This window comes from Mastigoproctus giganteus, chromosome 5 (assembly GCF_048544385.1).
Source record: "Mastigoproctus giganteus isolate SK-2022 chromosome 5, ASM4854438v1, whole genome shotgun sequence".
Lineage (NCBI taxonomy): Eukaryota > Metazoa > Arthropoda > Arachnida > Uropygi > Thelyphonidae > Mastigoproctus > Mastigoproctus giganteus.
In genome coordinates this window covers 69017681-69044627 of record NC_143579.1, presented here as the reverse complement: position 1 = coordinate 69044627, position 26947 = coordinate 69017681, and the positions used below count along the sequence as shown (strand labels likewise).

The 26947-nt window shown below is 36.7% G+C and overlaps 1 protein-coding gene across 1 annotated transcript in view; it reads left to right on the top strand.

Annotated features, from left to right (window-relative positions):
• Positions 1-11259: 11259 nt before the first annotated feature.
• LOC150085469 (YTH domain-containing family protein 1-like) overlaps positions 11260-26947 on the top strand; it is a 206400-nt gene continuing 190712 nt past the window's right edge. Inside the window, exon 1 of the mRNA XM_090374051.1 lies at positions 11260-11680. Within this exon, the coding sequence (XP_090230177.1) occupies positions 11650-11680 (31 nt within the window). The 5' untranslated portion in view covers positions 11260-11649. The remainder of the gene's footprint in view (positions 11681-26947) is intronic.

Here is a 26947-nt window from a genome sequence, read left to right as displayed (position 1 = left end):
AGAAGCAAAGTAGGAAGAAAAGAGTAAAGTTATTAGTGGAAAAGACAATCAATTTTTTAAACTAAGAAATTAATCTTTTAGAGTAATCTTGTAGAATAATAACTGTCTACCTGGCAGCATACCAAGAAAATTAATGTCACAGCTGCATCAATCAGATACTAAGACATAATTTTCAATTGACTTGGTTAAAATTGTTAACATTAAAACTCTTGATATTATTATTAACACGAGACCATGTAGTGAAGAAAAGACAAGAGGTTAAGGTACTAGCTAATGGGGATTTCCCCAGCCAGTAAGAAAGCAATTTACACGAGACCATGTAGTGAAGAAAAGACAAGAGGTTAAGGTACTAGCTAATGGGGATTTCCCCAGCCAGTAAGAAAGCAATTTACGAAATTGAAAACATCCAATTATTATACTGAACACGCAGCAACAACTACGTTAAACCAGAAATCACGGTCTTGTGATAAAGGAATAACTTCTTTATCTCCATCACTACAGGTCAACTCGATTGAAATTTGATCTCACTCTAAGATATAAATTCGTTAACAAACAGCTCAATATCTATCTAACAAAATTTCACAGTGATTTGTATTTCAATTTAGGAAGTCAGAAATCCTGATCTCTACAACAAGAAAATAGTAAGTCAGATAATAGACTCTACCCAAAATACTACAACCAATCTAAGATTTCAGTAATATGAAGCTGCAAGGCAAAATTTTCTTTCCAAGATCTGTCATCATCCCGTGTGGGAAGTCGGTTCAAGTAAACTATGTCCAGATATAATTTACTTGAACACAAGAACAACCATTTACAAAAGGCCAACTGCATGTGCACACAAGGTACTCATTTTAGCATTTTCATAAGTTCAATATATATTTTATCACCAATCTTTAATTGACTCGATCCAGTCTTGTCTATAATTAAGCAAAATTCAAAATTGTTGCAAACCTCAGCAATGAAAGCTTTATCATTACTTTCTAATTGAGACAGTCTCATTTTTTTTTTTTTATACACAATTTTTCCAAAGTCATTTGAGGAATCAAAATACCAAGCACAAGCTCTATGCTCAGTACAAACATAATGGAAAACATCATGTTGTTCTCAAAGGACACAATTGTTTTTGCTAAGGATTAGTTCCATTCAGTCTTTTCCTTCGCCTAAAGATCTTATCTGAGAATTCTGCCAAAGCAAGGTAATTTTCTTTACTCTCAAGAAATCCAGGTAAATCATTCTCCTCGTATATATTTGTCAATATTTGTAAGTCATTGGCAGATGTATCCCTTCTATAATCTAAGTAACAGTTACATTCAAAAATTAAATGCTGCACTGTTTCAGGCTCTCCATAGTTACATAGTGGAGAAGCAGCAAGGCCAATAGTATGCAATTTAAAATTGAGACTTCCATGGCCTGAAATCAAGAACGTTAAATTTAAGCCTGGATTAAACCAAGGCATATTTGATTTACTTAATTCTATCACCCTAGGCATGAATTTATTAGTTATTCTACCCTTAGTATCATTAGACCATTCCTCCTGCCAATCTACAACGAACTGATTCCGAATTCTCTGCACATCTTTCTTAACTGGTAACTCTAGATTAAGTGTGTAGTGGTCAATAACAGCAGGTAGACCTTTCCGCCTATAAAAAAAAAAAAAAATACTGTAGGTAGTTAAATATTATTTCAAACTGAATGGGCAGTTTTCCTGTAAGTACCTGGAGAGCTGATGTCGAAATTGTACGACATGCCCTTGATGTCGCTAATAAAAAGAACCGTTGAGCTTGCACAAATTACTTTTTTACAAGACATTTACAAATACTAGTGCCCCCTGCACCTGCTGCATAGCAAACTATAGGTACAAATTTGCTTCCATAATACTGTACATTTAGAAGGCTTAATGCCCCAGGCAAATCTTGTAATTCTAATTAATATTGCAGTCAGTGTTTTTATTTTCTGGAGTATATATTTTGCATGGGCTACGAACTGAAACCGATCATCGATCATTATACCAAGGTATAATGATACGTACGGATAATTTTAATAGGTTGGTCGTTTAATCTTATGTTTGGTGGTCTCTGTAAATTTAGGTTGCCTTTAAAGAGCATTTGTTTGGTTTTCATTACGGAAATCTCCAGTTTGTGGGTTACACACCAAATATTTAAGTCAAGCAACACATCATTTCCACGTTCTTCCAATTCAAGTCTGGAATTACCATATATGAGAAATACGTTTAGAAATATGCTCATGTTCTTTAACCAGCCACCTATCAAGGACCACGTTCCAGCAAACAGGGCCGAGAACGGATCCCTGAGGGCAGCCGTGAGTAACAGTCTCGATACAGAGCAATGTCCAGATGAGACTACAAGACATCTGTCCTGAAAGTAGTCAATGATAATTCTGTAGATGGGGACAGAGACCCTGGAATCTCGCCAGGACACTCTGCCACCATCAAAGGCCCCTTTGAAGTCCACGAAGAGGCCGAGAACACCGATCCCCATTAGAAAAGGAGTCTTTCAGGGTGATGCTCTGAGCCCACTATAGTGGGAGGATGTTAACTGCTGCTCACCAGCCTGGAACAGCACAACCCAAGACCGGCAAGGCACCTCAAACGGCCAGCAACATTTTTTTTTTTTTTTATGAAAACCCTAAACACAAAAGGTATAAAAACCTATAGTACTTAGTACCGTGCATGGGTTGAAGGAGAAGTATGGGGAGAGGCAGTTAACCCCGGACTGGAAGACTATTTGTTAAACTACCTACACAGTGTAGAACCAACCCTTCAAGCTCCCAGCCTTCTGCAATACGCTATGGAAAGCTACAATAGACATCACACTAACTACAAGGAACATAGCAGAGCATGTCTCAAACTGGGAAGTCCAAAGCGCCTGGACCACATCTGATCATCGCACCATAACATACTAAATTGACAGAAACATGACGAGGAGACCTACCATCAAGCTAAAGATGAACAGATTTTCAATAGAAAAAGCAAATTGGCAGATGTTTCAAGAGAAAATTATAGGAAGAAAAATTACAGGACGAAAATCCTGACTGGCAGCGAAACCCAGACATCCTACAAAGAAAAATAACCCAAATAATTACAACAGCGGCAGAGGCCGCAATGAGAAGAAAGACCCCGGCATCAGGTGCGAAGCACTGGTGGACTCCAGAGCTCCAAGGACTGAGGAGAGAAGTCCAAGCAAAAAGGAAAGAATTCCAGCAGGCCCGTAGAACATGGCTGGCCGCGGAGGTAGAGTATTTGTGCCAGCGCTATGGGGAAGCCAGGAACAGATACACTGATAGAATCAAAAAAAACCAAGAGGGCATCTTGGGAACGGCTAGTCTCCACGACTGACCCCTGGGGACTGGTTTATAAAATAACCACAAACAAATTCCCCAGGGGAGAGGTTCAAACGGCAACTAAGACGCCACAAGGTACTATAACAACAATCTGGGAGGACTCAACAACTAACATACTCAATAAAATTCTACGGGAACCACCGAGCATGCTAACACCTGATCAACAGATCATCTGTCAGGTAAACGTATGCATATAGTATGCAGAGGATGGAACCACAATTTACAATGGACGAACTTCAAGCTGCAACTGCACAAATGAGAAACAAAAAATGTCCTGGCCCAGATTTGCTGGAACCAGAGATTATCAAGAAAGTGGTAGGAATAGCCCCAAAGCTCCTACTCAAACTATTCAATTGTTGCCTCATGGCACAAAAATTTCCAACTAGCTGAAAAACTGCAAACTTGAGGCTGATTATAAAAAATTCAGCCAAGAAACCAGATATGCCGGACTCCTGTAGGCCAATAGCTCTGCTCTACACGTTGAGCAAACTGTTCGAGAGACTCCTACACATGAGAATTACTAGCCACTATAACTCAGGAAACCTCGCCTCTAGCAGAAAATATGGTTTCAAACCAGGCTCATCAACAGTAGATGCATTCCAAAACCTTATCCAAGCAGCAAAACAGCGTTCAAAGAAATACTTCCTGTGCTCTAAATTGACATTGCCGGGGCGTTCGACTCCCTTTGGTGGGCGAGCGTCCTAGGCAGACTCCGGAAGGCAGGCCTACAGATGAATCTACAACACCATAAGATCATACCTACATGACAGAAAAGTGGAAGTTATAACACCGTATCAGAAAATAACTAAACCCGTACACCGAGGTTGCCCGCGGGGTTCAGTGCTGAGTCCGCTCCTGTGGAATGTAGTTCTAGGTGATTTCCTTTCGATGGACCTGGGAGAGGTGAACAGTCAAGAGTTTGCAGATGACCTCATCCTCACTGTGGAGGCGAACTCAAGGGCCGGCTTGGAAATCCAGGCAAACAGGGTACTGAAAAAGCTACTGGAATGGACGAAGCTGCACTTATTGACAATTTCGCTAACAAAGACGGGCTCAATCCTGTTAAAAGGGGTCCTAGACACTCGTCGGCTGCCACAGATTAAAATTGAGGGCACAATCATCAAGCATAGCACGCAACTAAATTATCTTGGAATCATTTTAGACTCAAACTTATCCTTCAAGCAACATCTCCTTTAACGGAAAGAGAAACTCTGAAAATACACGGCCATGATCGCAGGAATCACTAGAAAAGACGGGACTAAAACGACGAACTCTGGCACTCTACTACAAAACGATATTTATCCCAGGAATAACCTACGGCTCGCCTGTGTGGTTTACCAAGGCAGTTACAGCCGTTAAAAAAAAGAATTCTTAACACCATCCAGAGAAATATTCTACTAACTATAACTAGTGCCTGCTGTACAGTGAGCACCATTCCCTACAGACTCTGGCAGGCGTGCTTCCCCTTGATCTAGAGGTGGTGCGTTGTGGGCTAATGTACATGCACTCAAGAGGAATCTAAACAAGCTTCATAGAGTACACAACAGATCCGGCGAATAATCGGAAACAGGAAAAAATGCGGCTGGTGCTGCACCTGCAGCAGGCATGGCAAGAGAGATGGTAAAACTCCTGTAAAGGAGAAATCACAATAAAATTGATACCTCAAGTCAGAGAGTGTACTCCAGAACCCCACATTGGTTCTTCCCAGGATTACACACTACATACCTACTGACAAGTCATGGTGCCATAAATGCCAAGCTAAATAATATGGGAATGGTAGATGACCCAAACTGTGGATGCGGAGAGTTAGAGACTTGGCAACACATAATGTATGAATGTGAATATTATGTGGATCTCGGAAGCATCCTGATAACCAAGACTACATACCTTCCTCATAATCGGGAACACCTTTTACTGAACACGTAAGAAGAATACAAAGAGTTCAGTAAATTTGCGTAGGATCTTTTCGCAAGGAGGAGGACATTGATCGCGCTGCACAACAACGCAGGAGATTAACAAAGTAGACCATAGATCCCCACCAAATGAGCAAGAAAGAGCAGCAGGGAACATAAGTAGGGGAATGGTGCCCCTATCAACAAATCCTTACTGACTGAACACCCAGAAATGACACTTAAACTTGACGCTATTAAACAGAAAAGGCAATGAACAAAGGAGGATGCCTAGGGCGACACAACACTGCTGATAGAGCAGTCCCAAATCAGCCTCATGTCTGATGAACCAGAACTGACTACCCAAAATGCGCTAAGTAGCAGTAAAAGATTCCTTACCAAAACCGAAATTAGCAAACGGAAGAACTGGAAATACAACTGAAGTATAACAAATACTGTACCAACTAATGGAACGATCTTCTAGTCCCCAAGTCGGCGTGTTAGGAGGAGACACATCCTAAATCTCACCTTCTGTCGTTTGGCGATCAAAACCGGGTATCCTAACCTGGGTTCTTTAAATCACCAACTCCTGGCAGGGGGAGTGGACGGTTCCCGTCTCCTCCCCCCTTAGGTGATATGGCCTATTGGTGACCCAAAACCGCACTCCCTTGTGCGGATCTGTTTTTTTTTTCTATTTCCTGGGGAGGGGGGTTCCCTCTCTCTACTCCCCTCCTTGCCTCCCCATATTTTCACTCTGGTGGGGCATAGGCATGCACCCACTAAAAATGGGGGGGGGTACCGTCCCTCTGCTTCCTATTTCACCCCAGCCTGCACGCTCCCTTCCCAACACTTTCTCCTGTGCAGCGACTACCGCACATGTCCAAATTTAAATCACATCAAATTTTGTCCGACCTTTCAGGCTCTGTAGAAATAGTTCTTTCAGTGTAAAACCCCACACAGTGCTTTCTAAATGCAGTTTTACCGAAATCAACCGCGATCGTTCTAACTTTTATTCTAGGTCCTAGCCACCGAAATCCCAGAAAAGTAAGTGGCAGGACCTGCCAGAGAATAATTAGTCAATTGGTGCACACCGGCCGGCGTCCCTGTCACTAGCTATGGAAACGCCGAGTCCCACTAGGAGCCCGGCAGCCGACAGGCCGGATGAACAATGGGAACAACAAACTATATACGACATGACCCATACATTACTTTTAAACCTCTGGCATAGATAGACTACTCTCACTCGATACATAGAACTTACGTGGAGATGGGAGATGAACATATCTATAGCCCACTATGGTTCTGTCTAGCACTCAACCCGCTATCCTCCATGCTCAACGGCAGCAAGTATAGATATAATCTCAAAGAATGAAGAAAGAACATGTACACCCTCACCCACCTGATGTACATGGATGACATCATGCTCTACGCGGCAACCGAGAAGCAACTCCAGCAACTACTCCAGATCACCGAATAATTCAGCAAAGACATCAGGATGGAATTTGATCTGACAAATGCAAGACCCACACACTGCACCAAGGAAAATTAGTTTGCCGAAACTACCAGCTGCTGACTGGTAAAGAGATCGAAGCTATGACAGAAGGAGAGACCTACAAATACTTAGGGATGATGCAGGCTAAACAGTTGGAACACAAGGAAATCAAGAATTGCCTGACCGAAAAATATCATCAGAGACTCAAAGGCCTGCTGAAATCAAAATTGAACGGAGGAAACACAGTTAAAGCGTAAACACCTATGCAGCTCCATTACTTATATACACCTTTGGAGTCTTGGATTGGACTAACTCCAAGCTAGAAGATATCATGCGAAAGACAAGGACGATGATCAAGAGTCGCCAACACCACCCAAAGTCAGCAGCGGAGAGACTAACAGTACCTCGGAAAGAGAGACAAAGGAGTCTGATAGAGCAACAGAAAACAGCGATAGTTAACCTGAAGGATTACTTCGAGAACAATACAGCACCACTCCATCAGGCCACAAGGAAGATAGATAAGTGTTATACACCGTCAACCTAAGCAAGGAGTCGCCCCCCAAAACCAGGAGGTACAAATGAAGCTAGAAAGATGGGCAAAGAAGACACTCCATGGCAGACACTACAGTGACCTCCATCAAGATCACATCGATAACATTGGTTCCAATGCATGGCTCACAAGCGGGACGCTGTTTCCCGAGACTGCAGAATTCATGCTGGCCATCCAAGACTAGGTAATCAACATCAAAAACTATAGAAAATACACCGCAAAGCAGCCCGGAATGTCAGAAGACACATGTCGTCGATTCCACCTGGCCTCAGAAACGATCCAACACATCACCGCAGGGTGCAAGGTGATCACCCAGAGTGAGTACACTCATAGACACGACCAGGTAGCTAGCATAATACATCAGAAGCTAGCGAGGAAATACCAGTTGACAAAAAGAAAGTGTACCATACTACAAATACGAACCCCAGGCAGTACTGGAGACCTGAATCCACAAGCTGCACTGGGACCGCGCCATAATAACGGATAAGAGCATCCCAGAGAACAGACCAGATATCACCCTTGTGGACAAGATGGAAAAGGCTATCTACCTGATTGACATAGCGGTGCCCAACACTAGCAATGTCCAGAAAACCCATGAGGAAAAAAATTAGGAAGTACACGAACCTGAGATCCAGGAGATATGGCATCGTGTCTACAACCGGTATGGTACCAAAGACTCGACATAGCAGCCTAGCAGGAATAGGTCTCCCAGAGAACACCTACAAGGAACTCCAGAAAGTCGCAATCCTGAACACCTGTAGGATAGTCACAGATTTCCTCGACTGACAGTAACACCAGACATTACAACCACCCTGTGTACTCGTTAGCAGTACCCGTCACGGAGTGGAATCCCCCAATCAGGGAGAAATAATATGTAGGAGCAACAATAATAATAATAATAATAATAATAATAATAATAATAATAATAATACAATACAATTTTATTTATTAAGAGAATTCGTTTACAATAAATGAACTTGTTAAGAAAAGTAAATTTCTTGACAACAAGTTGTAGACTTGACAACAAGTTGACAACAAATTGACAACAAATTTGTACAAAACTTTACAAGTTTTGTACAAATTTGTTATCTTACAGAAAAGACTATGATGTCACTACATATAGTATATTCCACACTGTAAACAGAGGTAGTTTATCTGCATATCAATTCTAATCTACTGTGTCATTGAGTATCAAGAATTTTCTTATTAGGAATTTTAATTTGGAGATGGGATAACTTCTCCTGAGCCTGAAATCAATGCTAGCCAACAAGTTGTTCATTACATTCATTGTGTGCCTATCTCCAGATCTATTTAGTATCCTAGGATGAGGCAAAGTAATTGTTTTTGGGTTCCTTAAATTATGTGAGACATTTCTTTGCAGATTCGACTCTTCAAAAATAGTGTTAAGATTTTTTAAGAATAGATTTAACTTCAGTTTTTGAACTGGATACAATATTTTATGTTTCAACAAAAATTGACTTCTCTTATTCAGGTCATTCCAAGAGTTTGTCCCAATTAAAGGTTTCAGAATCCTATTCATTAAGTTGTCTATTGCCCTTATTTCTGTTTTATTTGCTCGTGCCCATATATTTACTAAATAATTGAGTTGGGAGTCCACTAATGCATAATATAAGGTTACTTTTGTTGTAAGATTTAACTTATTCTTAATGTAGTAGAAAAGTACACATAAAATCTCATTTTTTTGTACAAGTTTGTTATATGCATTATCCAACTTAGACTGTAGTCGATCCATAATCCAAGGTAACAATGATTTGAGACTTCTTCCACAGTTAGACATTCGCAATTCTGGAAATTCTGTTCATGTAGGCAATCATGTTTGTGCAATTTGATAGAGGGTTGAAAGTCCAAGGTTTGATGAGGAGGCCTTATTACCAAAAATTTAGTTTTTTCAAAGCTGACTGCTAATTTATTATCGTGCAGCCAAGATTGTAAATGTATTGCATCCTGTTGTAAATCATTCGCCATTTTTGTTAGGTCCTTTCCTATTGTATATAAGATTATATCATCTGCATAAATTTTTATAAAGGAATTCTTAATTACTTCGAATATGTCATTTATATAGATGTTGAACATGATTGGCCCAGCATGAGTGCCCTGAGGTACTTCTCTCTTTACATTATAAGATTTCCCCTTTGTATTTTCTACTTCTACTGCTATTTTTCTCTTGGTTAAATAATTTGCTAGTAGTTGATTGAGTCTTCCCCTTATACCATATTTCAGTAATTTCTGTTGCAATATTGGGATATCAATTAGGTCATAAGCTTTGGTCAAATCTATAAATAAAATCAATATGAAGTTATTGTTGTTTAAATGTAAGTTTAGAGAATCTATTAAGTTCTCTAATAATGTCTCTGTGCTCTTGCTCTTCTGATATGAGAATAGAGAGTTGTTTAACAGTCCATATTGATGTAAATATTTGCTTATATGTGAAAATATATAATTTTCTATTATCTTATTTAAAACTGACTGTATTGTTATTGGTCTGTAGTTGCAAAAGTCATCTGGTGGTCCCTTTTTATATATAGGAATTATCTTAAATGACAGTAAGTTTGTAGGATAGCTTCCGGACTCTAACATCCGTGCTATTAGCTCTACCAAGAGAACAGAGAACTGTTCTTTGTTTCTCTTTACCTCGGTTACTGTAATACAGTCCAGTCCGTAAGATTTCTTGTTCTTTAATTGTTCTATAATTTTAAGAATCTCAGTATAATGTGGAGCTAAAACTACACAAGAGTTCATTATCTGAGGAAGCCTATCTTGTTGAGTAAAGGAACTTTGGCAATAATGTATTAAATATCTGTTGAGATCTAATACAGCTTTGGCAAACCTATTTGCAGCCTTATATTGTTTGTTTGCACGAGAAATCTGTTCTACTAGTGTTTTAATTTGGTTTCCCCTTGACTTTTTCTTCCTAATAATAATAATAATAATCTTCTGAAGTAGTTGCTGAAGGTGCTTCAGCAACTACTCCAGATCACCGAAGAATTCAGCAATGATATTAGGATATCATTTGGTCTAGACAAATGCAAGACCCACGGATTGCGTCAGAGAAAATTATTCAACCGAAACTACTAGCTGCAGAGTGGTAAAGAGATCGGAGCCATGGCAGAGGGAGAGGGAGAGGCCTACAAATACTTGAGGATGATGCAGACTCAGCAGTTACAGCACAAGGATATTAAGGCCTCCCTGACCGAAAAATACCATCAGGGACTCAGAATCCTGCTGAAAGCAAAGCTGAACGGAGGGAACACAGTTAAAGCCATAAACACCTATGCAGTCCCAGTACTAACATACTCCTTCGGAGTCATAGATTGGACTGACACCGAGCTGGAGGATATCATGAAAAGACAAGCACAATGATGACAAGAGCCACCAACCTCACCCGAAATCTGCCGTGGAGAGACTGACAATTGCCCTGGAAGAACGAAGAAGGGGCCTGATAGACCTCATTGAGCAATAGAAGACAGCAATAGTTAACCTGGATTACTTCCAGAAACGCATAGCAGCACTCTTCCAGGCCATAAGGAATATAGACAAGCGTTATACCCCACTCAATCTAAGCGAGGAGTCGCCCCCCAACCAGGAGGTACAAACGAAGCTAGAAAGATGGGCAAAGAAGACACTCCATGGCTGACACTACAATCAGAGAGAAATAATATAAGATCAGCAATAATAATAATAATAAATACTAGGTTCTTGCCATCGTATTCCACTCTTATTTTGTAGATATGGTAAGGTTATATTCCTTTGTAATTTATGAATTTCATCAATTTGGTTATTTTGTATACCCGGTATATTGCTTGTGAATTCATGAAATGTGTGCTTTCAATGGCTTCTTAGTGGCTTTAACCCGTTCACTAATACCATGTACATACGATCTTTGAACCTAATAGGAGTTTGTTGAATTTTAGGTCACGTGACAATTGACGTGCTAAGGGAGTCAGGCACATGAGAAGCCGCCATTGTTCACTCTTTTCTCGTGTGTAGATATATGAACTATTGACGATTTATTAATTTTTTAATCATTTGTGAAAAACGAAAAAGAACCTAAAACACTTAGCTCTCGATAATTGTGTTGTTAGATGCTATCATTTGTGTTAGAAGTCACCTAGTGAAGAATTGTTCGATCTCTCCGAGCATGCCCGTTAGTGGTGATCAGGAATCTACCGATCTGTGCTTCAAAATGGCTTCGTCATTTTTGCTGTACTTTTGAGTTGTGTTCCATTGATATTGTTAACCTCTTTTGGATAATACCAGTGATATATTAACACTTTTGTGTGGAATTGCAAAGTACTGTTTTATACAGGCACTTATTTTTATTTTCCCCTCTCATTGAAATGCAGCGTATGAAAGGCCAAGGTAGCGCAGGTAATTCTCTTGGATAAGCTATCTAAATTAATGAATTTTAGGCGATGTTTAGAGGGATCATTATTTACACAGTTTGGTATTTACATGTAACATAAACATGAAAAAAAAAAAAAAAAAAAAAAAAAAATGGAAGGTGAACAATTATAAAGGTGTACTATAACTTCACACTCACTGGCAGCAGTTACTGAATTGTAAACAATTACTAGTTCACTCACATACTGCGTAATTTTGTGAAATTCGATTTGTTATTTATATCGAATGCTGTGCGAAATTAGACACCAATTATAATAATGGAATTATGTTAATTAGTTATTAGATTACTTTCACCCGTTTTATTCAGTCTGTTTTTAAACAGCGAAAAAAAAAAACATACGGTTTATGTTTTGAACTAATATTTCATGTGACTAAGGTTTACATTATATATTTCATGTAGCGATTATTGTTCGGCACCGACCAAAAAAAAAAAAAAAAAAACTATTGTGTACTGCGAGTAATGTAAAGTCATGACATTTGCCGCTTTTTTTTTTTTTTTTATACTGAAACGTATTACATCAAAATATTGTATACAAGAAGGTATATATTAAATATTAATTTAAATTATAAACTTTCATAAATGTTTGCATTTCTACTTATGTAGAAATACAAATATAACTAAATAAGTAAATTTATAAGTATATAAGTAAAAATACATTTATGCACAGTTTATAATTTAACTCATTAAATCAATATGAGGGATTCAAATATAACATAATAGAATATATACATGTCCTTCCATTTTTGCGTATTCTCTTCACAGTTGCATCTTACTTGCCTGGAAATGGGGTTCCAGGCAAGTAAATTACAGTAATAAAATAAATCATCGATTATTTTATTACTGTAATTATCTAATATTTTTAGATCAGTTCAACCTTTTGGTTTCTTTCCCAAGTTATCTGGATGTTTTTTCTTTAGATGATTTATTTTAATGTGAGCTTTATTCTAGATAAGCACAAATAGTATAAAAACTTATTTACAGTTTTTTACCTTTTTATTTCTTTACATTTTAGTTTCCTTTTTACTTTATTATTCTAGATAACCAGAAGTACATCACAAACTTGATTCACATTAGGATGTGAGTAGTGTGAATTGAAGGACTCTGGAGTGTTTGTGGTGCTTCACATGAAGTTTTTCTGCCTACACTTCTTGGGTTTTGAAAAAGTCTTCTACCACATTGGTGTATTAAATCTATCACCTATTTTATAAAGTGGAAAATGCCAAGTACAAAAAATATATTAGCCACTGACCTGTGTCACTATTTCAACTGTAGTGATTCTGATGCTTTTGTCCCTCACTATTTTCTCATACCAACATTGGCCAAGTTGGAATTAAAAAAACCTGCTATTTTGCATTCCAGAAAATGTTTAATACTACTCAATGATTTTTTTTTTTTTTAAACAAAAGTAAACTCTAGTAAGATTTATCTCATAACCAGTAAGTTTCAGACAAACTGTTTTTAATATGATCCACACTTCAGTATACACATCACATGATTTGGACTACATAAAATAGCACGGCCACAGGCAAGCAGGTGAAAAAATTTAGGGGAATAAGAAAACATACCATTGAAAAAATGCCTGATGCACTTCACAGTGTCTCCATGTTTTCTTTTCTGGAAGACATGGGTACAATGCATGTAGCAAACCTTTTTCCCTCAGTGCTGATAAACTGATTTTGTATGTACAGTGAAAGCATCATTTAAAGTTTTTATATGGTAGGATGTTTTGTTTGTTTTTTCCATAATCAATGATTGAAACTGCTTTTTCCCTCTCAACAGCAACAGTAGTAACATTCTCACTTCCTGTCTTTGCACTGAAAATTCAAACTTTTGTCTTGTAATGTTTTACTTTATTTATTATTATTAATAACGCAACCCCTACATATTAACTGTTAGGAAGAGGTAGGTGGTTGTATTCATATTATATGATAATTAGCATTGCTTTTCCTTCTCAGTACTAACATTTTTTTTTGCTGTCAGTTAAGTGAAAATTAAACTTTCATTATGTAATTTTAATTTCAGTAAGTTTAATTTTCAGTTAGGTTATGACATGGGTGATTCCATGTCAAGTGGCCAAATTTTGAAAATGGTACCTGCTCGACCATCTTCAATTTTGTTGAAACTTGGTGCTGATTTTTAAACAGGTTTCCAAAAAATCTGTGCAAAAATTCAGTTCAAAATATAGTATGCTTGAGACACCAGCACCTTTTTTGTGGAGGTTACTTGTGTTACGCAGAGCAAATCACAAAAAAAATTTCAAAGTTTTAAGAGTTACTGTTGCACAACATTGAGAGGTAGTGCTCTGAAACTTGGTATACCTAGTTAACTTTTGGCAGAGAATGCAAAACTGTTGGTGTCCAGACTCCAAAAACCTTCACATTTTTAACAATGCAGTCTAAAATTGCCACCAAATATTTGTTGCGACAAATTTAAGCAAGACTTTTGAAAGTCATAACTTTCAAATAAAAACCTTTGGTACCTTCTTCTTTGGGCATTCCATTTAACATCTGCATGAATTCAGCCCAACTAAATATGAGCTCTTATGCATTTTTTGCTGGCTGAGATATTTTCCTTCAAAGATAGACTCAAAATTTGACCTATTTTAGGGGCAAATATCTTAATGTGGGACACCTTCAATTCTCTCATTTTTGCCACCATTGGAAAGAGTAGGTTTTAAGCAACAAGAATTGTGGTTTTGTGTCTTGCTACTTAAGGCCTAAAAAATGGCCTTAAACATTTTATATTTTCCACATAATATTTGCATACTTATTTGAAGGTGAAGTTTCACATCTCAATAAAGACATTACTATTGCATTTACAAGAGTGAAATTTTCTGCAATTACTCTGCCCTTTGGTTTAAGAAGAAAGCTTATATTGCCAATACACAAAAAGATCTGTATTTGTATTTATTACAATGGGGGTGCAAATGGCAAGAGAAGAAATTGCATGGGGTTTCTTTAGTGCAAGTTCCCAAGCCTGAAAAGTGGTCTTTATTCAGGATTCTAAGCATAAAGATGATGCTCTATTGGTTTCTAATCTTGAAAAAAGTTATAACTGCAACAAAATTTATTTAAAACTTAATACAATTTGAAATAAGTAAGTGAGAGTAAAGATACTGAATCACTGCTTCGTAATGGACTGGAATTTTTCATTGATGGTGGATATTAGTACTCCAGGCAAGCTATTTTGTCGTCCCATTGTTGTTGTTTTTGGAGCTGGAAGATTGGCAATAATTAGTTGTTCAGGAATCCAGCAGACATCTTGTCTAGCAGGCTAGTGAAATGAGCTAGCTGCTCCATGAGGATGCATGAAATTTACCAATACATCATGTTCTACATGATGTATTGGTAAATACATCATGCCTAAGGGGGCATAAATTCAAATCGAGGAGAAACAGTTGTAGAATAGATGTGTGGAAATTTGAATTTAGCCAGTAGGTGGTTAATTGCTGGAACAAACTTCCATCTGTTGTTGTGGAAGTTGATAGCTTAAATAAATTCAAGGAGGAACTGGACAGACATTTAGAGGGAATGGTTGTGTGAATTTTTTTTTTTTTTTTTTTTTGTCTGATGCTGTATAAGCTCATACGTTTGCTTTCCTGCATCACATGCCTCTATTACTGTTACTATCATGTTCTTCAAATGAAATTCCACAAATATTTCCAATCCACCAATTATTGTAATAAATACAGGCAATGTATTGGCCAGGTTGTAAATTAACAATTGGCACATATTGAATATTGGTTTCACTAGTCTGATCTGCACGAGCTACAAATGATGGTGTGTCATTTGATACTTTGCAAATACGAATCTGTCTTGCATCAGTAGGAATGAAGTGATGATTTTCTCTTGTTCCAGCAAAAGTATGACCGTCTATGAATCTTTTCTCTTGAAATGGCCTTATTTGCTCAATTTCCTCTTTAGAAACAAAACAGAATTTTATTCCAATCACATGCTTGTCACAAATTCAAACATGTTTCTTGGTGTCAGGATTTTATTTTCAATTGGGTATTGGAATTGCACTTGCTGCCAATCGTTTTATTGTTCCACCAATTCCATCACATGGTGACTTGCCATGGCTAGTGCCAAAGAAATTCCATTCAGCACTGATACCAAAATTCTGATGATGACACAAGTTAATAAAATTCTCGAAATTCTTGTATTGAGCTGCAGAACCATCATCACCCCCAGGGGCTCACATCTGGTGAGTATGGGCTTGACACACCCAGGGTCCTGAGCTGGATATCATCATTCTTCTCTTTCTTGATGATTCTCTCTCTCTCTCTCTCTCTCTCTCTCTCTCTCTCTCTCTCTCTCTCAGGGTAAATCAGAAATTTGTTTTGCCTGGTGCAGCAAAAGCCTCAGGTTTCCTTGCACCATATGGCTGATAATGATAATTGAAGTAATAAATGTGGCTGATTTCTGTCATGAAACTCTTCAAATATTCAATTAAGTTGGTTAGAAAAAACATGCACTGCAGTTGTCATGTCAAATTCAGTCACTGGTTATGCAGCAACTTATATTCTGAAGTTCAACATCCTTGTAATAAATGACAAATGGATGCAATGTAGCTTGGCTATTCTCCCAGTGGAACCCTTGAACAGAATCTTGCACAACAAATGAATAATTTTCTGCAAAATCCATTAAGATGACCAGTTCTCCTGTCATTAGGCTTTCCTTTATTGATTTCAAATGGTAGCTTTGTTGTTTAGCAATGTAGTGATGACAGCAAAGGTTAAATACCTTTGTACTCACTCTTCAGTAAAATCTGTTAATTGCTTTGTGTCCAGTGTATATCTATTTGCTTGAATTCAATATCTTGTGGTCATTGTTTTCAAAAATATTCTCTAGAAACTTTTTTAATTCATCTATTCCTGGACATTTTTCACACTGATGAAGCATACAATCTTTTGACTCCAAATCACAAACTGTTTTACCAATGAGAACCTTGTAATCACATTCAACAGGACTTGCTGCTAGCATTAACTTGACATTTTGATGGATTGTGCATACACATACAGAATGTGTTCCTGGTGCACCAACTGTGACACACCACTTGGGTCGAAGTTCACAAAATTTAGAAAATTCAATGTCAGATCCATTTCTATCTTGATAAGTTATAAACATTTCCTTCAAGTTGCTGAGTAGTAGTCGCTTTTGCATTGCATTTTTATTCCATCTGCATTTCTAATGGAAATATAATCTTTCTTTCCAGGGTATATCCAGCTAAATTCATTATCTTCAAAAAAATTCCATCATCTTTTTCTTTACTTGCTCAGAAAGCTTTTTTCCTTGCTTTTTTCCAGATATGGCCATGATTCCTTCTTCTGCTTTAAGTTTTCTACCTTTCTTGATCATTCTTTCTGAGACACTAAACTCTTCCATTGTTTTCTTTATGGACTAACTAACTGGAGCTAGTGTTAATATTTGAAGTATTTCTGAATGACTTGATACCATCAACTTTTCTTTCAATTCTTTCAGCAGCTCATTGTAAGCTAAGCAATTTCCACACTGATGACTTGCACTTAGCTCCATGATGTCATTTGGATCCAAGCCACCAATAGATGCAATTTTACTGGCAATTACATCTTGTACTTGACTTGCCTTCCTTTTGGCATAGAATTGTGAGTCTCTCTTAGCCATTCGCTGAAATTTCAGAGAATAAATACCAATATCCATCAAACTTGTGTTCAAGCTTTCAGTCACATGCATTTTGTCATCATGGTCTGATCCAAATGAAGTTGATGCTGCTTTTTGGCTATTAGACTCTTTTCGGCATGATGAGCATAGCTTCGGGTCTGGTTTTATGTTTACATTTGTTAGGTCTTTCAGGTAGTCTGCCATTGACAAATCAATTGGTTGTAAATTTTTTTTTTTTACCATATGATTTTTCTTCTGGAAAGGATTGCAACATGAATATTACAAAAATTCAAATTTTTTCAAAAGCAAAGCTTCATGATGTAGATATTGTCTTCTTCACCCAGTTTTAATCCACAACCTCGATCTATCAGCTGTTGTTCTTCAAATTCAAATTCTTTAAATAATTTTAACTCAGTTTTGCATGTATAGGATAGCACGTGACATTTAGAATTATCCATATGACTGATGTGCATGAGTCCAGCTTATCTCTAGCAAAATCTTCTGATTCCATGGCTTTCATACTGACTAATAAGTTGACGTTTCTGCAAGAAATGAAAACTTAACTTTATTACAATCAAACAATCAAAAATTGATCAAAATAAAAAACCTGTTCATCATGAAGATAAAACACATTAATAACAGCATGGTTCAAATATCAGCTATTTATACTTTTTTTGTATGATTCTAGAATATTCCAGAGTTCTAGAATGTTCATCAGGTTTTTTTTTTTTTTTTTTTTTTTAATTCAAAAATATTCTAGAATGTTCTTGAATTCTAGAATATTCCACAATTGTAGAATATTCTAGAATTCTTGGGTATTCTAGAATATTCCAGAATTCTAGAATATACTCTATTTCTAGATTATTCTAAACATTAGGCAGGAATTAAGGAACTGTTCTGTAACAAAAAAGATCTTGCAAAATAACAATACAGCACATAAACTACTTGATGTTTAGGCTTAATTTTAATGCTTTAAGTGCAAAGACACAAAACAGATAAACCATGATCCTTGTAGCTGAAACTCTGCTCTTTCCAGTGGTGGCAAAAACGAGAGAATTGCAGGTGTCCCACATTAAGATATTTGCTCCTTAAGATAGGTCAAATTTGACTTTCAATTTTTGAGTCAATCTTTGAAGAAAAATATCTCAGCCAGAAAACAAGTATAAGAGCTGATATTTAGTTAGGCTGAATTCATGCAGTTGGTAAGTGGAATGTCCAAAGAAGAAAGTACCAAAGGTTTTTATTTCAAAGTTATGACTTTCAAAAGCCTTGCTTAAATTTGTCACAACAAATTTTTGGTGCCAGTTTTAGACCGCATTGTAAAAAATGTGAAGGATTTTGAGCCTGGACACCAAAAGTTCTGTATTCTCTGCCAAAAGTTCACTAGGTATACCAAGTTTCAGAGCACTACCTCTCAATGTAGTGCAACTGTAATACTTAAAACCTTGAAAACATTTTGTGATTTATTCCGTATAACCCAAGTGACCTCCACAAAAAAGGTGCTTGTGCCTCAAGCATACTATATTTTGAACTGAAATTTTTCACAGCTATATTTGAAACCTGTTTAAACATCCACACCAAGTTTAAACAAAATTGAAGATGGTCGAGCAGGGACCCCTAGGCCACTTGATATGGAATGACCCACATATCAGGCAGTAAGAAGAGTTTAATGGCTAATTGTGTACCCAACACTGAGCCCAGTCATATTATGACTTAATCAGTAGTGAACTGGATTTGGTGGCCAGTCGTGATACACCCATTTCATAACTATTGCACTTTAGGCTGTATCATTATATTTTCAAATCAACAGAAAAAAAGTGTTTCCCCCAACGTATGAGATTTTTTTTTTTTTTGTAAAGTTTTAGATTAGTTATAGTTCAACATTTGTTATTAATAAAGAAATCCCTGTATACTAACTTTTTTGCATGTTGGAACAGTAATTTTACAATATTAAGTTACTTGACTGTTATCTTTGCACGTTGAAGGATTATATTATTTTTGTTTATTTGAGAATTCTTGTTATGTATTATAGCTTCAAAAAATTGTATTAAATACCCAGTATACATTCCATAATTTTGAACAGTGTTGATGGCAAGAAAATTCCAGTTCCTGATGGTATTTCTCCAGTTTTCAAAACTTGTGCTCTTGAGCTTACTCCTATTCTGCCACCTTTTACACTTTCTTATTTCACTGGTGTTTTTCCTTCTGCTTGTAAATTTGCACATGTTCAGCCAGTTCCTAACAAGGGTGACAAATCCCTTCCATCCAATTATCATTCCCTTGCACTTTTACTCTTTTCTGTAATAATGGAAATCCATTAGCCACCAACTCCTAAACTATCTAGAAACCTTTCATCTGATCAGTGATTGCCAGTATGGATTCCGTCAGTGTCGACCCACTGGTGATATACTGGCTTATGTTACCCATGTACAGACAAATTCATGGAAAATTTGGTGAAACACAAAAGCAGTCAATCTTGACATTTCAAGGGCTTTTGATTGTTCTTGCTATAAAGGTCTTTTGAATAAGTTTCCAGCTTGCCAACTGTTTTTTGTAATTGAGTATCCAGTTTTCTCTCTGATGCTCACTGCCAGTGATAGTAGATGACTCACTGTCTTCTAACTTCTCGACTAATACTGGTGTTCCCCAAGGTTCAGTTCTTTTTTCCACTCTTTTCCTCTTGTATATTAATGATCTTCTTTCATTGACGGGAAATCCTATCCATAGTTTTGCTGATAATCATCATCATCATCATCAGCCATTTTCAATCCACTGCAGGATGAAGGCCTCTCCAGCAACTTTCCAGTTCCTTCTGTTTTGAGCACTGGCCATCCATTTACTACCCAAAAACTCATGAATTTCATCTATCCATCTCCGCCTTTGTCTTCCAGGTTTTCTGTTATTTTCTTAGTCCATCTGTCATCATGTCTTCGAGCTATGTGTCCTGCCCAAGACCATTTTAGTTCTGTAGTTTTGATAAGAATGTCCTCTACTTGAGTTTGCTGTCTAATCCATGTGTTTCTCTTATCTAACAGTCTGATTCCCAATATAATTCGTTCCATTCTTCTCTTCCATTCTTTTGGTGAGTGCCCAAGTTTCACTTCCATAAGTCATGGTGGGGAGTATACATTGATTCATTATTTTACATTTCAGACAAACTGGGATATTGCTCTTCAGTATGTGACTATATTTCCTGAATGCTATCCATCCAAAATTTATTCTTCTCTTGACTTCCAGCCATTTATCATTATTATAGCTAATAACTTGTCCCAGATAGGTATATGACTCCACCTTTTCAATTATTGCTCCTTCAATCGTTATTTCCCTTTCCGTGGCATATTTGTTCATCATTACTTTTGTTTTAGCCATATTCATCTTTAGTCCAAAATCCTTACTAATTGTGCATAACTGATTAAGATTTTTCTCTAATTCTTTGGGATCGTGGCTTATGACCACAATGTCATCTGCAAATCGTAAATGGTTTAGGTACTCTCCGTTCACATTGACTCCTTTCTGCGACCAGTCTAATCTTCTGAAAGCTTCCTCAAGGGCAGCAGTAAACAGCTTCGGAGATATTGTGTCTCCTTGTTGAACTCCTTTCTCGATTTTAAATTTGCTACTGTCTTTGTCTAGTCTAATAAAGGAGGTAGCACTCGCATATATTTTCTTCAAAATCATAATATATGGAGTATCTATGCCTTGTCTTTCCAGTGCCCGAAACATTGCCTTATGCTGTATGGAGTCAAATGCCTTTTCATAATCCACAAATGCCAGACATAATGGTGTTTTATATTCATTTGCTTTCTCCATTAGCTGTGATATTACGTGAAGGTGATCCATAGTTGAGAATCCTGTCCTAAAGCCAGCTTGCTCTTTCGGTTGATTCTCATCAAGTATTCTTTCTAATCTGTTAGTAATGACCCTCGTGAACAACTTGTAGATGTGGGATAACAAGCTAATTGGTCTATAATTTCCAGTTTCTGATTTATCTCCTTTCTTATGCAGCAAAACTATGATTGCATTATTCAACTGCTTAGGCATCACACCTTTTCTAATGCACTTTGTGAAGAGCCTTGCCAGTTTTTGTGTTATGTCTCTTCCTCCCAATTTTAACAACTCTACAGTAACTTCATCTTCCCCCGGGGCTTTCCGATTCTTCATTTTCTTCAGTGCATGTTTTACCTCATCAGGAAGAATATCGGGTATGTTGTATGTGTTGCTACTTTGCAATCCATCTTCCCCACTGTTGGTATCATTCCCTCGCTCCTTGTATAATTCTCTATAGTAGTCTTCGGCTATTTGAATTATGCCTTCTCTGCTGTTTATAAGTACACCATCGCTATTCTTCAGTTTCAGTATCATTTGTCTTTCTGTATTACTGCTCATGGCTGCTGATTTAAATCCTTTGTTTTCCCTTAATGCTTGTTCTACTTTTCTTGTGTTAAATCTTCTTATGTCCTCTCTGAGTCTCTTTCTAATGGCTTTGCATAACTCAGTATACTCAATTTTCTCCCTGTCAGTGTTTTTCTTGCTCTTCATTTGTCGTCTTCGGTTCATCACGACAAGTGTTTCTTGACTAATTTTTTCTTCTTTGGCTTTCTGTTTCCCTATAGGTTTCTTGGGCTTTATCACTTTCAGAAAGTTGTAATATTCCTCGTCGATATCTTGGTCCTGAGTAGTCTGCAGAAGCTCAAACTTGTTCTTAAGTTCCAGTACATACTGCTTTTTCTCCTCTTCTGTTATCTCAAAGACCTTTGTATTATTTACTCGAGTCAGTTTTTTCCTTTCCTACATTTATATCAAGTGTACATCTTACCATTCTGTGATCACTTCCAACATTTACCTTATTCAGGACGGTAACATCATTCACAATATATCTTCTGTTAGTGAGGATGAAGTCGGTTTCATTAGTTGTTAATCCATTTGGACTCTTCCATGTCCACTTTCTGTTCACCCTTTTCTTGAAAAAAGTGTTCATTACTGACAGTCCTTGAGATTCTGCAAATTCTACAAGTCTTTCACCACTTTTATTTCTTTCACCAATTCCAAAATTTCCTATAGTTCCTCTTTCTGCGCTGTTTTGCCTTTTTCCAACCTTAGCATTGAAGTCCCCCATAATAATAGTGTAGTGGGTTTTCTACTCATCTAGAAGACTTAATTTCGGTGTACATTTCTTCAACCTCTTCATCATCATGGCTCGATGTTGGTGCATAAATCATTATAATCTTTAGCTTGTACCTCTTAGAAATCTTGAGTATTAGTCTTGACACCCTTGGTGATGTACTTTTGAATTCCAAAATGTTGTTTTTAAAATCTTTATGGACCAGAAACCCAACTCCACCTTCACTCCTTTCACTGTTTCCATTGGTGTACAGCAGATTTCCACTTGATAAACTTATAAGTGATTCATTTCTTCTTCTTGTTTCAGCCAAACCGATGATATTCCAATTCACATTTTCTTGCTGATAATAGCACAGCAATCCACCTCCCAGTATTAGAAACCTTGCACGGCACAAACAGCTTCAACTTCTCAAATATCCACTACCAATTCCTTAAATTATTATTAATATTATTAGCCATATGGTGCAAGGAAGCTTGAGGCTTATGTTGCACCAGCCAAAAAAAAAAAGTTGCTGTGTGTTTGTGTGTGTGTGTGAGTGTGAGAGTGAGAGAGAGAGAGTCAGAAGTAGAAGGGAATTGCCAAGAAAGAGAAGAATGATGATATCCAGCTCAGGACCCTGGGTGTGCCAAGCCCATACTCACCAGATGTGAGCCCCGGAGTAATGTGGATCTTCAGGTAATTCTCCAGTGGGGATTGGAGAATTACCTGAAGATTCCAGCGTTGATTGCTGGAATAGATAAGTTGATTTTAGTCCTGTGTTTAAGTCCTGCATAATTATTCAGAATGGACCCTTGTTCATATGAACTTTTTTTTAAATTTCTTCAGAAATCAGCTCCTGAAGTTATCCATATCTTTGTGAATGACTTTATATATCGTGGACAAACCATTGGGTTGATTAGCATTTCATTCACTGTTCAGAGAACTTATATCATGCTGTATAGTTGTTCTCAAGTTGTTTTCATTATCAACTCTTGAGTTTGGTATGTTACTCTGATTACTGCTAAACAAATGTAAGACCTTGTATTTTCCAGTGTTAAAACTCAGTTATCATTTCTTAGCCTATCCAGATATTTTATCTAAATCTTCTTGAAGTAGTATCCTTCAGTTTTGTCATTAGCCATCCTGTCTTCTTTAGTGTCACAGCAGACTTCGACTTTAAATTTTGAAATACTTACCTCAATATCAATAAAGAAATAATAAGAGGTTCAGCACCAGAATTTATAATACCTCTCTTGTGTCATTTATTCAAGAACATTGGCAATTTATAATTGCTGTTTCCTGTTGTATACATAGCTGCCAGTTCTCTGGAATTAAAAGGAAGAATCTGCCTTTACTCAATTTGACCTGTTCCATCTTGATATTGTAATATAGTTGGTGCAGTGAGCTTCTCCAACATTTTTCTTCATCAAAAGTAATAAAACTACATTAAAATCCGAAATATTTTATAAATATTTTGTGGATTTTTTTCCTGCTTATTTTAATTAACAACTTCTTTATGTGCATTTGTTCCACAGTATGCAAGGCTAATTAACAATGGCTTTCAGTAAGATGCCAAAGAGATATGACATAAAATTTCAGAAGACACAGTAAGTCCCTGACATACGTAAGGGATATGTTCCAGGACTCCTTACTTAAATTGAGTTTTACATAACTCAGGAATGACTAATAAAATGTTGCTGCTACCATATCCATGATATGCCAAAATTACAGTAACCACATAATATCCTCAGAAGAATGAAGAAAAATAGTTATATATTTTTCAATTAATTAGTTATATATTTTTAATTAGTTAAATTAAAAGCTTTATCTGGGGACAGCAGTGAATTAGACACAGTGGCATAAGAAAAGAAAACATAAAAGGAAGAAAAAACGCATGTTATTGTACAGTAAAATGTGATATATATTTCATAGCCTTGGTTATTATAGTTGACTTCATTGGTGCTGATCCCTCACCACTTTTCGTATTTTGGCTTTTATTATTGTGTTCACTGTTGACACTGACAAATCTAAATTCCTCACGATACTTGTTAAGATACTAGTTAATGTTTGACCGTATCAAGCTTAATGTCAAAGTTTGAAGATGATACAAAGGTTGAGAGGATTGTTAATAACAGTAATGACAGTATGCTGCTGCAAGAAGATCTGCAACAGGGTATTTGATTGCTGGAACAAACTTCCATCTGTCATTGTGGAAGTTGATAGCTTAAATAAATTCAGGGCAGAACTAGACAAACATTTGGAATGAATGGATGAGGATGAAATGGGAAGTTTTTTTTGTTTTTTTTTCCGGCTGATGCTGTATAAGCTTGCTTTCTTGCATCATACGTCTCTACTAAGGCTAATTTTCATACATCCTTATTATTTTAATTTTCTGATCCAAATTAATCACTTTCCTTTTCTTGATAGATTTACTTGTACTGCTCTCACTTATTCTCTTAGAATGAAATTTTCTGCAAAGAACTTCACAGGTTTAAGGCAGAACCACACTATTATCACCTCACATGAGCTCACATTTTACTAAAGCACGTTTCAGGAGGTCACTATGATAAAACAATAAAAACAAGTTGCAGGTTCTGGTTTATTGGGCTTTTCTGTTAGTGCAGTTCATTATAAACTGGTAGTAAACTCGATCTTATTGCATTTGATAATACATATAGCTGGAATCCTGTAGGTTTTTACGTTATTATTATCTTCACTAAAATCTTCAGTCATATAAAAAAACCATAAATAATTTTTCAGAATCTTCTCTTCATTCCTATTTTTTAAGTGTGTTACTCCGTATCTCACTTGTGTAATTTGTGCGTGCCATGTTTGTTATTGGTTGCTTATATATATATATATATATATATATATTTTTTTTTTTTTTTTTACTGTTTTAAATTTTACAATTCTAAAAAAAAAAAAAAAAAAAAATTTGAGTGAGAAAAATTTATGTAAGTCCGAATTTGCATAAGTCGGGGACTTACTATATATGTAAAATTTTCCATATATTGTAAAATCTGAAAAAAAGTAACACATTTGCCTTGTGTATCCTATATAGATGCAATTTTTCTATTTAAGTGATGGGAAATGCAATGTAATCAGACATTTGCAAGTAGCTAAAAATAGCAATGGCATGCAGTGTATAGACAGCAGTGCGTAGCACACGCTTCTTGATTAGACCGGGGTTTGAGCCCGTGACCACCAAATACGGAGGATGCGGAAAGGTCAGGGAATGACCACCGCATATCCTCGGAGCAATATGGCCTTAGTTGCTAATGCTCCTAAAAACCAAATAACAATAACAGTGTATAGAAAGAAATGCAAATATAGATGTTGCATTTTGTAGTGATGATGATGTCATACATGCCAAATGTTTATTTGCATCTTTTATCTTATAACATAATCTCCCTCTAAGTTGTGCTGATCATGCAGGTGTGTTATTTGCAAATGTTTCTTGATGGGGAAATAGCAAAAAAATATGGTTGTGGAAGGACAAAAAACAACAGGTATTGTTAATAAACTTGCACAAATAGGGAAAGAAAAGGTAGTGAAGGCACAAATAGGGAAAGAAAAGGTAGTGAAGGATGAAAAATTGTCCATTTTCCTGTTATATTGTGTTATAATGATGTTTTGTAAAAAGAAAAATTAAAGAAAAGCCAAATTAAAAGTATTTTTGGTGCTACTATAGTTGCTGTCTACCGCATGCTGTAGTATGAGAATACAGTATATTGTGCAGTATACCGCATGCTATAATGGATGTTAAAAATATATATGAATAAATATGACAAATATGAATTTGATAAAAACACATAATTATGTGTTAAATTATTTTTAATAAAGACTAAATATTAAATAGTATCCTTTATGAATGATACAGAAACAGGTTAAATAGTACATTAAACAATATACACTTTGAATATCATTTAAAAAGAAAAAGCCAAATATTGGTTTTATATTGGGATAAGGGAATTATTAGGACTTGGGGAAAGGGGGCAATCACTGACAATTAGTCATACTAATCCTTTTAATCCTACTGAACCTTACCGGTACCCTAACTGACCTTATAAAAGGAGGATCAGTGAAGACAAACATTTGTATCCTTCTGAAGTTTAAGAATAGAAGTCTAAAAATTTTACCCTCAGCAGTGCTGTTGAATGATTTTTACAGTGTCATCTTGACAGAAGACACTGTGGTTGCATTTCTATGTGAACACCATCTTCTGGACATATCCTAAGACTTGGGGCCTTGTCATTGATGTGATAGCATCACGAAGAAAAAAGAGAACATGACAGGTGGAGAATATAGGCCTATACTTTGTTGTCTGCGTAAAGGGTGCCAAACTTCATGTTCTGTCTGGAAAGGCAATGCATTCTTCCATTATACAGACATGAACAACAAATTACATTGCAATCTGCATTTGTGGGAAAGTTTAAATTGGTGTTCTTTTTTTGTACTGGAAATACATGACAGTTACTCTAACAGGAAAGTCT